General features: G+C 32.2%; 1 protein-coding gene across 1 annotated transcript; it reads left to right on the plus strand.

Annotated features, from left to right (window-relative positions):
- Window positions 1-1,546: 1,546 nt before the first annotated feature.
- Window positions 1,547-14,146, plus strand: LOC132703858 (antifreeze protein Maxi-like). The gene is made up of 5 exons (XM_060673372.1): window positions 1,547-1,582; window positions 3,309-3,452; window positions 5,103-5,279; window positions 12,235-12,433; window positions 13,823-14,146. The coding sequence occupies exons 1-5, from the start codon at window positions 1,568-1,570 to the stop codon at window positions 14,026-14,028; spliced, it is 741 nt and encodes a 246-aa protein (XP_060529355.1). The 5' UTR covers window positions 1,547-1,567; the 3' UTR covers window positions 14,029-14,146.
- Window positions 14,147-14,364: the final 218 nt, after the last annotated feature.

Consider the following 14,364-nt stretch of genomic DNA (forward strand, 5'->3'; position numbering starts at 1 on the left):
TGCAAATATTCTGTTCATTTTAATTGACCGTAAAGTTTCGATGAATATGCGAGTATAAAATTTAAGAAATATGCTAAGAAAGTAAAGTAAAAACCGGTAAAGGGATTCCTGAAAATAGAATGTGCAAATGAATTTATGAACTTAGGTACAACGTACGAGTATACTTATCTGCGGCATATTTTTCAGACTAGATCGTTTATTCTCCTATAGTTTTTTATACCGGGTGCGCGACGCAACACAACATCTCCACAGGTTTGAAATATACGATTGAAACAAAAAGAAATAAATTTTAGGCGAAATTAAAACGAGAAGCATTTTTAAGAAATATATAAAAGTATTAATATAATAAATAAATAATAATAAAATAATGTATAATAAAAAAAATATATAATAAATATACAATAAATATATAAGAATTAGAAGAAAAATTTTCTTTATGTTTTCAATTATATGGTATATTTAATAAGCACCTAGGGTTGATTTCTTATTATATTCCATATTTCTATTATAAAGAAAATTATAAACTTACGTAAACTTATACTTTAGTCTAATGATAGTAAGTAAGCACGTACTTTGGTATCTAAAACTGCCAAAAATATTGAAATGGAAACCTCAAATTTTATAAGAATTTTGTTACTAAAACATAAGATCAATCATATATAAATAATTACATAATTAATCTATTTCAGTTATTATACAGAGTAGACAAAAATCAGTTGACATCAGAAACACATATCGAGACAATAGCCAATATGCAATAATAAACGCCATTTCAGGTACGAGTTTATCAATGTGTTGTATTCTACACTGTTTCTATGATTATTAGTTTTTGAAAAGCATGTGGACAATTTGGTTTTAGTTGTTCATTAATAATTTTTTTGTTTTTTTGACTTTTGAGATACACCGCAATTTAATTTTACCTAAAAGTTATTAATTTGCGATATATTTTACCTACGAAAGGTACGCTAATTTTAGCAGCTATTTCTGAGTTACCAGGGTCTAAAAAAATTTACAGGAAATGCGAATGTTCTCTGCGAAGCAATCTGTGATGTCATATTTCCAATAATTGTAATAATTTTATATCATCTGCATATTACTGAGCAACAAGTTTTGAATCTTTGGCAAAGTGAAGAGGCCCAACGCTACTCAGTTGTGCATAAAATGATTGCAATATATATTTTTAATTTTAGATAAAACTTTCGTTTCTATATATACTCAAAGTGATAATGTAATAACAATGAATGAAATGATAAAGGAACACCCCGTGTTCATATCAAAATTCACCAGAACATATTGCTTTCAAATCCGCAGTGAAGAAAATTCTGGTCCGCCTTGTACGGTAAAAAATAACGCGCAAAGAAAGTAATGAGGTTCGTGATATCGAGGAGAGTCCTTTTAATTTAGAATTACTCTAAATACGGAAGAAGGAGAATTATTACCACTGTCATAATAACTGTATTGATTTAATTTAGATTATTCGTATTTTTTAGAAGAGCGAGGCACATATAAAAGGGTTCCCTTCTGAGTTTTTGTCAGTGTAGTCAACATCCTCACCACTAAGCGCAAGATGATCTTCTGTGGAGTAAGTTTCATTTTTAAACATTTCTAATATAATAATAAACAGACATCAAAGTCGTGTGGTCTAACAAAGGTAGAATCTGAAATTTCTATGTAAAAATTATATGAAAAATTAAAATTGGCTTCAATTGATAATTTTACTTTTTTAGAGCATTTTTAATTGCACAATTTATATTTATATACCTTTGTTTCCGTGATACACGGCCGAATTTTCAAATTTTCGAAACCACATTTTCTTAAATACTTTAGTTTGGCCTATTTGGACGGTAATTTCTACCTAAACTAAGGTGCATTTGTCAATTTCTAACCGTTTTTGACAGAAATAAATACACTGACCCCAAATCCACTGCCTTTGTCAGACATTTTTTAAGTTATGTTTCAAGTTATTAATTATGTATCGATCACGTTAAATAAATGTTACTGAATTAGACATTGTGGGTAATTTTCCTTTTGCTTTGTACAGTTTTATAGAAAATATTTGAAATAACACAGAAATTTTTAAACAGTTTTATGGAAACATTTTCAAAAGAACAACACACTGAAATGTCAAAAATTACTTCTTAGTTTTATTTATTTATTATGCTATTGGTGACAGTTGTTCACCGTTTTCTGCTATATTTAGAAGATTACAACAAATTTTTTTGTCGAGATCTATCTGCGGGTTGAGTAAATTGATTCACTAAGTCTGGAACACTAATTCCAAATCTAGCGCGTCGGTCTTTGATGCATCATACTTGCTGATGTATTGAAAATTATCCTTCTTTGGCACTGAGAAGCCAACAGGATGATTCGCGAAGCAAGTTCGATTCATCAAAAGCCGACGCAGGAGGAATCGAGAAGATTTGGAAATAGTTTTACAATAGCCTGTAAAATTAAGTCTCAAAATCTTTGCATACGTAAAATCTAATGAGTCTAAATTTGCCACCGTTACTTTTGCATTTTTCATTAGCACAATAAATAGGAGTACATTATTTTCTATTTACATTGTACATATTTAGCGACTTTGTCAACTTTAAAATATGAGACCACATTTTGGTAGGAAGTATTCTGACAAATTCTCATTTTTTTCAAAAATCATTAACTTATGTGACAATAAAGATTTGGAATAGCCTTACGAATCCAATAAAAAAATGATGGATATCGAGCTACACTAAATTAATACCACACAAACAACAAAATTTGCGTTCAGGATAATTACATTCAATTTTAAGGGTATTTCTATTGTGTAATATGTTTAAACCTCCAAAATAATTTCAGTGTGGATTAAGGCTATTGTCTCTTTTTCTCCGGTTGTTTCCCGATATTGGCAAACTCTCATTCAGTTATGTTAAATATAATAACAAATTGTAGCTCCTTAAAATAATCATTTTTTCTTATTTCCATTTAATTTTGTATTTTATATATCTTGTTTCTAGATTCTCTAGTGTCTTCTCGCAAAGGCTCTTCTTTTACAAATTATTGAAAATTATGTTCTGATATGAAATTGTATTGTTTTTTAACAAATAAAGGGTCTTATTAATATAATTATTATTTTTACACAATTTTTTTATTAAAATGTTTTATTTATTGAAATTTATTCGACAATTTAAACATAACTAAGGTAATTGCCAGCAGTTGATAGATACACAAAAACATAAACAGTAGAAATGAAAAAATACGTGGGTTTTTTTACAGTGGGAATTATAAAAACCTGTGGTATCCTGGATATGATTGCTCACGGATATTTTCAGGCTGGTGCAATTCTGTTCCTGGTCGCCGCCTCTCTGGCATCCAATATTGCAAAGAGGGGCGTCTTTGACAGCGGTTACGGATACAACTCGTTCGACAGTTATGGACCGTCGAGTTCTGGCTTTTCGTCGCCCAGCGTAAGTTTTGTAAGTATTCCGATGTAAAAGTTGTCTAAGTTTTCAATTTAATTAAATCCAAATATTAAAGTAATTTTAAAAGTGGAAAAAGGTTGCTACAGTTAAAGTCGTTGTACGAAGTCAAATGAATTTAACGGACCACAGAACAAGCAAAAATTTAGAAAGCTATATTTAGTACTTGTTTTTGTTTGTCGGGTGAAATATTGTTACGCTTATTTGGAGCCCTTATTTTCGGTGTATGCTGGTTCCATTAATTTATTCCTGAAAATTACAGTGGGGTAAATGCAGCAGCAAATCAACGCAAAGCACCAATATTACCCAATAAAAGTAAAAGTGGAAAGTAAAAGACCTGTCTCTAGAAAACGAAATTCATTGCGCTATTCATGTCAAATCTAGAATTGAAAGTTCCTTGCTAGAGAAACCACGAACGCAGTTACAATAATATGTCAAAGAAAAATAATACGATGTCTAAAACTAAAACAAATTACGTTAGATGTACAAAAAGGCCTTCGATTTTTTTTTGAATTTAACTGCCTACTTATTTTAGTACGACCTTTACGGCCCTTTGTTATATATAATTGTTTTATATTTAGATAGACTGATTGTAAGTTGCAGGAAATTATATTATTGAATTATATTCTCTTCCATTCTAACGCTTAGTATTTGTACCTTCGGCAAAATCGCTTTAAAATGAATAGTTGAAGAAATGGAACTGCGAATAGAGAAGACAGTCCTGGAAATACCGTTTTTCTGCAGTTATAAGTTGAATGAGCACAGCATTTAGTTTAGGGTTAGAAAATTCCAAAAATTGTGCACAATAGTTTTGGTTGGTTTATAACGAAAGAAAATTTGATGATTAGTTTTCATAATTTCATTGTTAAAATGAACGTTAAAGCAAAATGAAGAAGATAAAATGCGTTCCGAGCTGAAATTCAACAAGTACAGTAACAGGTATAGTATATAAACTTTTAACACAAAAATTAGCTGTTAAAAATGCAATCCAATTTTTTTGAGCAAAATGGGTGTGATTATTTTGGTGGAATTTTGTTTTTAAAAATTGTTTGTTTTTTTTAATTTTGATAAAATAAACGATATCTTTTGGTGTTTGTTATCGCCACTACTAAAAACGAGAGAAATTAGGATTTTTGTTTAAAGTTTTTAAAGTAATTTATGTATTGTCTAAAATTAATTGCTGCGCTCTTATATTTAGGGCTAAATTATGTTACATATTGAAGAACAGTTTTTTAAACAAATTGTTTATTGGCTTGTTTGATAATAGTTTTACTGGTTGAATTACTGTGGCATTGCCTAGAGTGTTTTAAACAAATTGTCCATTGGTCGATTTGGTAGTAGATGCGTTGAAATATTTACATGAAAAAATACATGTAGAAATTGCGTCGTGTCGACCGGGCTTTAAAAGTAAATGCTGTTTGGATCTGCTTTAATTACAATGACAATGTTTCGTATTAATTTTTGTTTCCTTTATTCGATTCAAAATTTTTAGGAAGGGAGAATGCAATAATTACAATCTATTTTAAGTAGAGGGCAAATAGCAGTTTCGGCAACTTAGCGGTAACATGACATGTAATTACTTTCAGCGTTTTAATTCAGACTTGCTTTTTGAAGCGTAAGACTACCCTGCTTATCACGTTTTTTCAGAAACCTTATCACCAGCCAGTTTCTCCAGCTGAAATTGCATCGGCGATCCAAGCCGCCAAGGAAGCCTCGTCCGCCGTCATGTCCGCTCAACGAAGGGTCCAGGATGCGAAAGAAGACGTCTTACACCAACAGCACGTGGCCAGCCAAAAACAGGCCGACGCAGCGCTCGCTCTTCAGGTAAGCATAAGCATAGAATATAGAAATAATAGTATATTATGCAACAAGTGCGGTAAACGGCATTTGACTCGCGAGTTTATTTAGCATGAGCGTAGCGAGACATGAATATTTGAAAATCATACAATTGGTCTTGGCAAGATATTAATATAAAAACTATGAAAACCACTAAAGTTCATGTGAACGGTATGAAAAATTTCTGTGGGAAACTTAAATTATAAATGTCACCTTAGTTACCGACTAGTCCACTCAATCTTAATTGTAGCTTATAGCAGGTTGTCTTTAAATTGTCTGATATATTGCACAACATTTTCCTGTGTATTAGTTTTTGAGCACATTTTTGCAAAACAACACGAATACATTAACTGATATGACCCTCGACAAACGTCAAAATAAAAACCGTGCGGTAAAATCTGCGAAAACATCCGATTGCTCCCAAACCCGTGCGGTAAAATCCCGGAAATGTCCGATGTGGCTCGGATCCGTGGGAAATGAAACTGGCGTGGTAAAGTGACGTTTTCCGCGCGCTAGATCGGTGTGTAATTGGGTATTTTACAGACGGGAGTAGAAAAAAATATTAAACGAGCTTGTAGCTTTGCCTCTCTGGACAGATATTCAAATTGAGAGTAAACGAACATGAAAATTATATTTTCTATATTTTACTGTGATAAAAAAATGCAACCTAAGGTCTGTTTGAGAAATGAGTAATTAAACCTCATTATTCAATGTCGAACACTTTCAGTGAGAAACTAATCCGTCGATGACATGAGTCATCTCTATGCGTTATCTGCCACTAGTACCGAATCAGCAGGAACATATTTTGTCATTTCACCAAAACAGTCTAGCAAACCTTCTTTAGAAAATCCTTCTTCCCTTACAATATGGACCGTTAATAGTCTCTACCCTTTGACAGACGTTCCATTAAAACTCAGCGCGCATTGGTTATAATTTTGTCTTGCCATATTTTTGGTACTACAAAACTATCATTAATCCACGTCTCATCAATATAAAAGATTTTCTTCTGCTCTTATGGAGATTGCTTTATACTTCTTGACAGCAGACAATTTCATCGCTATCTAGTAAAATTCCAGTTATACATTTGCGAGCAAGAATCCATATTTTTTAAAGAGGTCCATAAAAGTAAAAAAAAATTCTAGTTATCAAAGAAATAAAGGTGGAAGTCACTTTTTTAAAATTGAAAGAGTAAATATTTCTTCGAATTACACCTTAGCGTCGGCACTCGATGGCAAGTTTCGAAAATCTGCAGCTTGTGAAAGCTAATCAAAACAATTGTACTGGAAGCTGCATCCTACCGTTAAACCGAAATGCGACGTTCGTATCGGCGAGCGTCCTAAAGGTCGCCATACACGATCGAAAACTGCAGCATGATTTCGTGGGATTCAAAGAAATTGGACATAATTGCATAAATCTTAAATATGAAGCAAAACATCATAAATCCTTTTTAGTAACTGCTGAAGTCTACCTAATTCTATTTTTGACTTTTGAAACTAACCTATTTAATATATTAATAACCATTTATCTATGGAAATGCAATGTAAAATTTTGCGATAATATGGTAAGAATTTTTTTATTAACAGTAGTAGATCTGGTGGTTTTAGTGATATTTAAGCGTTCGGATACTTTTTACTAACACTGTATGCATAAGAAGTCAATACAAGAAACTCTTGTAACAAATTTTTTTGTAAATCTTGCCGTTTCTCAGATTGCATAGCGTATCTTCCTTATTAATAATTCTAAAGTGTTGTAGATCTATTGACCCTAGACTATTTTTTCATTAAATTAAAGTTGGCGCAAACAGAAATGTTATAGCTATCTTAGATACACGGTTATTTTGGAAATTTTGCATTTTTGGCCACCTTTTGTAGCTCGTGCTAAGTACTCTTTTAAATACAAAGCAGATATTTCTAATTTTTCATTTTTTTATGGGTATGGCATAGAAAATCCAGTTTTTTTTAGATAAATTAAATAACTTATTACAGAGTTACCTATCAAAATAAACTTGACATACTCTTTTTTCATGGATAACTAATTAAAAATAAAATTGCTGGATAACAAATCAGAGAAACATTTAAAAAAAAAATTAATTTAGATAGGGGTTCACAACCTTGGCAAACAGAAGTGGAGCAAAGAAGAAAATTATACGAAAATTAGAAAAGTTTCGGTTTATAGATAGTTTCAGTTTGTAGATAGCACTTTGAGCCGTTTTCTTTACTAAACACCGATTTCCACATACTTAGCTTGTTCGCCTAGAACATTTAAAGAAATATGTATTTTCAGATAATACTGCCGTAAAAATGCCGCATACAAACTTATTGACAAAATGTCAGCGGCCATGTCGGTTGTTGAATGCGGCAACGTCATTGGTTAAAAACGAGATTTCAAATCTCACACATGCACATGTTGAATGGACCTTTTCCATTCATTTTTCATAGATGTTTCATAAGTTCCAATATTGTCACCATACCATGTAGGGCCACTATATCGATAATAGCTATATGGCTTGCACATAACCTAACTACCTAGATTGTCTAAAAACGCTATATTTTTAGAAATACCCCGTATCCATCCAAGATAGCTATGACATTTCTCATTGTCGCCTCTCATTTCATAAAAACACGATCACAAAAGCCGCAACGCGCTAGCTCTATTGATAAATCAGGTACGTCGTAAAACCATCGAAATGGGTCATACTATACAGTTCTGTTGGGAGGACACCGCAGTATCGTGAGTGGTCCGCTTAAAAAATACCATCATTCGTCAAGCGAAACCAAACCACGCGACGCCTTTTACAATTCGTATCCATTCACTAAAAATGTAGATGTCATTCGGGTTCGGCTAATGCAAAAGGAATAAAGGCGGGTTGCAATGGGGAGCTGCTGTAACTGAAAGTTAAATTACTTTTTCCGATCGAACGGTTTTGTAACCGCGCGATTTACAAGTATACGATCGGCGTCAGACGAAGAATTTTTTTTTAAGGACCTCATACTTTTTATTAAGTCTAAGATACTAGTCGCTTATCACGTTTCCCCAAATTTATATACAAGGTCACTAGAAACATAGGTCTGAGTCTACTATTTAGTTTTTGAAAAACAATATAATGGTTATCCCTAAAATAATAACACACATATCCGATACAGCTTCCTATACCGGGTGTTCCGAAATTAATGCACAAAATTTTTATGGTTTATTTTACGTCGACAATAACCCCTAGATTTATGGATAAAAACATGTCCTGAAAAGTTTCATTTCCCTTGAGAAATTCTAAAAAAAGACTATTTTTATCATAATTTTGAAACTACTCTAGATATTTCATTGACATTTTGTACACCGTTTTCGACCAGCAAGAACCTATTTCTGAGGCAAAATAGTTTTTAAAAAAATGACTTAGTGACATCCCTACCAGATTTGAATTAAATAATTTTTAAGAAAAGAATTCCCATTAAATGTCTTTTTCTGCTTGAAAACAGTTTACCGGGTGAACATTTATGTCCCCGTCCCTTTGACTCTTTTATATAAAAAATTGTCAAATACAAATTTTTTTTAGAAAATAGGCTAGACTGGCCTTTGCTGAAATTTTTCATAGATTCGATCAAAGTTTTTTTATCTGGAACGTGCATTAATTACTCCTAGTTCCTTTAAGGCAATTTAGCCTTTTATTTGCTTTAATTGTTTTTCTCTCTCAGAATAAGGCATTTTATAATAAAAAGAACGTAAATTTTTGCTAAATCTGTTATTGGAAACTGTCACTGTCATTTATAAACAATCAATTTGTTTTTTGCGACGACCTACTTCACAGCCACGGAAGTTATATCTTAAAAGACTATTCGATTTGGGTACAGAACATATTATACAACAAATGTGCAGAATTTTTAGGAGATTTTATTAAGCGAATTATGTTCGAGCGAAGACGAGATGACTTTTTAAAAAAATTTATTTTCAAAATACAATCGAAAATTAAAAGTTTCTGCAGAAGCAGTTACCACAAGAATCCTTCATATTACTTAAAACTAAGACTTTATAGGTTCGTATCTGAAAAGCTGACAATGTGAATCTCATGGTCTCTTCATAGTACCATTGGGGCCAAATGCTGCCATTGTAGATCTCACAGTGTCCTATCCTTATTACGTGGAAATCATTGTACATAACTCCTCCCTCCTCAAGAAGCAAACATAATGGAATGACTTTGCTCCGACTGATTTGGTTTATCGGGTTCGGATTGATTATTTTGACATTTCGGTACAAGTTTCTTTCTAAAAACGATCATTAGGGCTGCAATGACCCCTAGAAAAAATATAATAACAATAATATTAGTTATTGAACTTGTAGACATAGGCTGGCCAATTTCTTTAATCGGTTGCAGTTCATTTGTTATCTGTTTTAATTGATATAGGACTTGCAGGTTAATTTGACTGATGTTCGCTAATCTGTGTAACGTAATTGGTTTCAATTCTTCTATATAAACTTCAGGTAAAAGCAAAGGCTTTCCTTTCATAATTTTTGGCATCGTTGTAATAATTTTTCTTGCCCAAGGTAATTTGGCAAGCAGCTGGAATTTCTATAAGTGTGGGAATATCGATCTTAAGGTATCGATCAATTTTACACTTAGCAAATACCAAAGTATTTTTAAGAGGTAAAACAAGCACTTTTTCTTGCGTTACTTGCTCTGCAAGAGGTTGTAATAATTCGATATGGTGTTTTCGACAGTTGCTTATAGGCTGAATTTCAAGCAATTGAATCGTGCATTCATCCTTCGAGTTGTAGTTTTCATGGCAGTAGAAAGTATGCTCGATTTCGGGACAGCAGGACTCTGAAATGTATATCTTCTTTTTCTCGTGCGACATAGGGGTATTTTGGAATAATTATCGTGTTATTTTGGATAATAGGAAACAGGTGATGGAAAGAAAAATATTTAAGCCTTAAAATAGGGACGTGAATAGCAAAAATTATTTTAGTATCTGTAAATGTTACTTGAGTCCCTAAAAATTGGTAATAAGATAACGTGTTATTAAATTTTGGTAATTCGTTTATATCATAAATTGATTTTAAATAATCAATCATTTTCTGAATTTCCAAAACAGGAACTATTGAATTGTGTAAAGCATTAGTGTGTGCAAACACGATTGCGTTCTCTAAATTATCCAGAAAATTTATCAGGTTTTGACAGTCAATTATAATTTGGGATAAAACACTTTGAAAAGGTTATATATAACTGAAGATTATTGATCGTGTTATCAACAGATCCTTTTAATATTTACATTGCTTTCTCTGGTTGGTTTAAGGAGTAGAGTCGAAATCGTTAAGTTATAATTATCAATCAGCCGTTTCGATAAAGATATTTGAGAGTTTAAAGTTTTCAATACATTTTTCTGATTTTTCCGCAAGTTATCGATAGCATCGTCATAATTTTTTGCATCATCCGAATCAAGAGTGCGGAAAAGCCATTTCTGTACTTTCCTACTACATTAATCAGTCCTCTTTTTGATCTATAATGGGGTTGAAGGTTTTTTAATTTATTTTGTACTAAATTCATTAGGTAATCTATTCTTAATAATAGGCTTCTTCAGAAATTTGTTTCATAATTATATTAAAGTGGTTTTGCACGTTAATGAATGGGGAATGGACTTCTTTTAAGTCGACAAAATAATGGAAGGTGTGTTTAGTCTAAATTAATTTAGCCGGACCAAGATTTATAGAGAGAAGGGGATTTTTCAAGGGAATTAGTTTGATATCTTCACTATCGAAGGGCCAGGTTTGCTAACGTCGATGCCACTAGGACCCTCGGGAGGTTCATTTTCCTGCGAATTTAATTTTTGTTTAGATTTTGGTCGTTTGGCAGACTTTTTATGATATGTTCCCGAATTGGTTTTAATTTTATTGGTTGTTTTGTTTTTTAGAGTAGTTTCCTTAAATTTAGGTAAAGTTTTATTACGTAACTTAGTATGAATGTAGACCGGTTCGTTCTTTCTTTGTTTCTTTTATCAATTATTTTTTCTTTTGTTTTTCGATTATTTTCCGAAATTAATTGGTAAACCTTTTTCGAACTCTGTGTTTTTGAACATAGTCCCAAATTATCACGTGCCCACTAATGTCAAAAGGATTTGTCTCATTTATATCACCTTTGATTATTTCAAAAGGCGTAAATTTCGTGACACTGTGTATGGAGTTATTATATCCTACTGACTGCGCCAATTATATTCAAGCGAAGACGAGATGACTTTTTAAAAAACTTTAGTTTCAAAATACAATCGAAAATTAAGAGTTTCTGCAGCAGCAGTTACAACAAGAATCCTTCATATTACTTAAAACTAAGACATTATAGGTTCGTATCTGAAAAGCTGACAAGGTCAATCTCACGGTCTCTTCATAGTAGCATCGTGGCCAAATACTGACATCGTAGATCTCACGGTGTCCTATCCTTATTACGTGGAAATCATTGTACATAACTAGCGTGTAATATACAATTAATTCTATTAGAAAATATATAACATTTATCTGTGGGTGATTTCTGCAACACAATACATATACAGGTTTAATATTTTTTGAACAACTTTTTTACCTGCGTTTTTTCCCAAACATTAAGTGAAAAAAATAAAGGCGGAGGGGGAACATTATAATGATCACCAGGTACAAAAGGGGGGGTAACAAAGTAGTTTCCTCCTTAGAATCCCGTAAATACCTTTATGTAGGAAACTAGAACAATTTTGGAATATGAAATCAAAATTTGGTGCATTAATTTTCGAACATCCTGTATAATGGCTATAAGAGAACGAAACAAAAAATTTGTCCTTGTTGATAACTTTTTTCCCCATTCCGGCGATTTTTTTCTAAATCTTGAGATTCTACGAAAACCTGTATAACGTTCATCTGAAAGAATCTCATTTGCAGTATGGTGATTTCCAAACAATGTTAATTTATTCGTTTTCTTCGCGTTTCCCAGAAAACTGAAGCTGCTGCAGCAGTGCAACAGCAAGAAGCAAAATCGGCAGCCACTGCTTTAGTAAGAGCTCAACAGCGGTTAGCTCAAGCAAAGGCCGAAGTGTCCGAAGCTCAGCGAATAGCTGCAGCCAAGGAAGCTCACGCTGCAGCCGTTATTCAGAAGAGCGCAGCCGCTGCCGCACATGAGATTCAAAAAACAGGTGAGGACATTCAATTCAGGTTATCAACAATTCTACTCCGCATAGTATAAATTAAAATACCCTAAAATATTTAAGCCGCCAAAGCTCTTTTAGTTTTTTGCAATATAATAACTATGCGTTACTTCGGGAATAAAATAAGACTTTGGTTTTATATATTTATTTTAAATTGTAAATATGATATTAACATTTTTTATGGCAAAGAATTGCAGTTTTGTAAGCTCTGTAAATGAAAATGATAAATACAAAAATTATTTAGGAAATTTTGCTCTTAACGAAATAGTGCACACATTTGTTTTCAAACTTTTCATTTTTGACATATGAAAAAAATATATTTTTTTAATGAAAATCTTTTTATTGCGGTTCTAACTTTGTTCACCTAGTTGTCTATGGAAGAAACATTATTGCATAAAATAAAAATTCCGCCGTTAATACAAATCGCCCATTAATTATTATTATTATTATTATTAAAGGCGATCCAACAATTGGATTGTTAAAATAATACAATATAGTTCTTTGTCACCATGGTAACCATACTAGCATAGTTTAGCATAGTTTTGTTTTATGTCATAATTTTTTTTCCATATACAACTAGATGAACAACGTTGAACTAAAACTTCAATTTAAAAAAAAATAAAATCCCTATCCCTATTTAATAAATATCAAATTTAATAAGGTTTCCATTAAAAAAAACGAACTTTTCTCATATATTACAAACGACAAGACAAAACTTTTGTATTTATCATTTTCTGCTACAATTCATATTTATACAATTACGAGCATTTTAAAAAATTGCCGAAAATATTTTTTTTCTATATATCTATTAACAACCCGCAAATCTTAAAAAACTAAAATGGTTTTAAGTAGAGCTTACAAAGTGCTATTCTTTACACTTTTCATATCTGCTACAGTTCCGAGATCCATTTACTAAACATAAAAAAACTCTATTAATACTGCTATTTAATTATATTAAATGCTTACAATTAAATATTGAAATATTATAATTATAACCAAAAAATCAATCCCTTAAAATTTTCGCCAGGATATGTTGCACTGGTATAAAAGCTTTTGTTAGTTTGCGATTTTAATCATTATTTGGCTTTGGTTTCTTATTAATAAACTTAATAAATGTAAGGATTCAAATACACCCACAACAAGACAAGTTAATGTTTCAAAAATGACGAGCGTCATCAGGTATCTTTAGTTTTGGAAAACGAGATCTCTTCGTGTATAGGCGATTTGTTTTTTTAAACTGTATTATTATAAAGTAAAAAAAGTTGTACAATATCAAAGTATCGGCGGATTGTACAATCTTCTTTAAAAGAGACGCGAATGTTTGACCGAAAAGTGACGTCATAAAACGATGACTAACAAAAAAAATTGTATTTTTAGATGATGCTGCACGGAAAATTCAATCTATCCAATCGTCCGGCAGTTCAGCCATTAGACAGGCAGCGGCAGCAAAACAAGGCTCATTGACAGCTACGTCAGCAGCTGTCGCAGCTGCTGTTTCATCCGGCGATCATTCTGGAGGTTCAGATGGTTCAGCCGGTCCTTGGTACGGGCAGAAGGTTATCCATTTGCAGCCTTGGGGTTAACCCTTAAAGACGACTTATTTTCCTATATCTCGTTTTGATTTAAATGGCACGAATTGTTTTAGTTTTAGTAAATACGTTATATTGTTATAATATGGTTGAGTTTTTTGTACAAATATATGACACGTTAATGTTATGAAAAAGAGTTTTTGTCCTGACTGTAAAATGCCCAATTATACACTGTTTCTTAATGCAGGAGAGATCATTATTGAACTGTAAAACTTAGTGGTCTTAGCCGTGTTCCATATTCGTAGTGTTGTAGAGTTCTCCAAACGATATACCGTTTTTACGACCTATTCCGGAATTTCTTCTTCTTCTTGTACTTCTTGGAGACCTGTC

This window comes from Cylas formicarius, unplaced genomic scaffold (assembly GCF_029955315.1).
Source record: "Cylas formicarius isolate icCylForm1 unplaced genomic scaffold, icCylForm1.1 PGA_scaffold_6__28_contigs__length_40554024, whole genome shotgun sequence".
NCBI classification, from domain to species: Eukaryota; Metazoa; Arthropoda; class Insecta; order Coleoptera; family Brentidae; genus Cylas; species Cylas formicarius.

Excerpts from the sequence above, each read along its gene's own strand:
- LOC132703858 (XM_060673372.1), top strand. Across the intron at positions 3,453-5,102 it reads CGTCGCCCAGCGTAAGTTTT|AAACCTTATCACCAGCCAGT; the intron begins GTAAGTATTCCG and ends ACGTTTTTTCAG. Across the intron at positions 12,434-13,822 it reads ACATGAGATTCAAAAAACAG|ATGATGCTGCACGGAAAATT; the intron begins GTGAGGACATTC and ends TTGTATTTTTAG.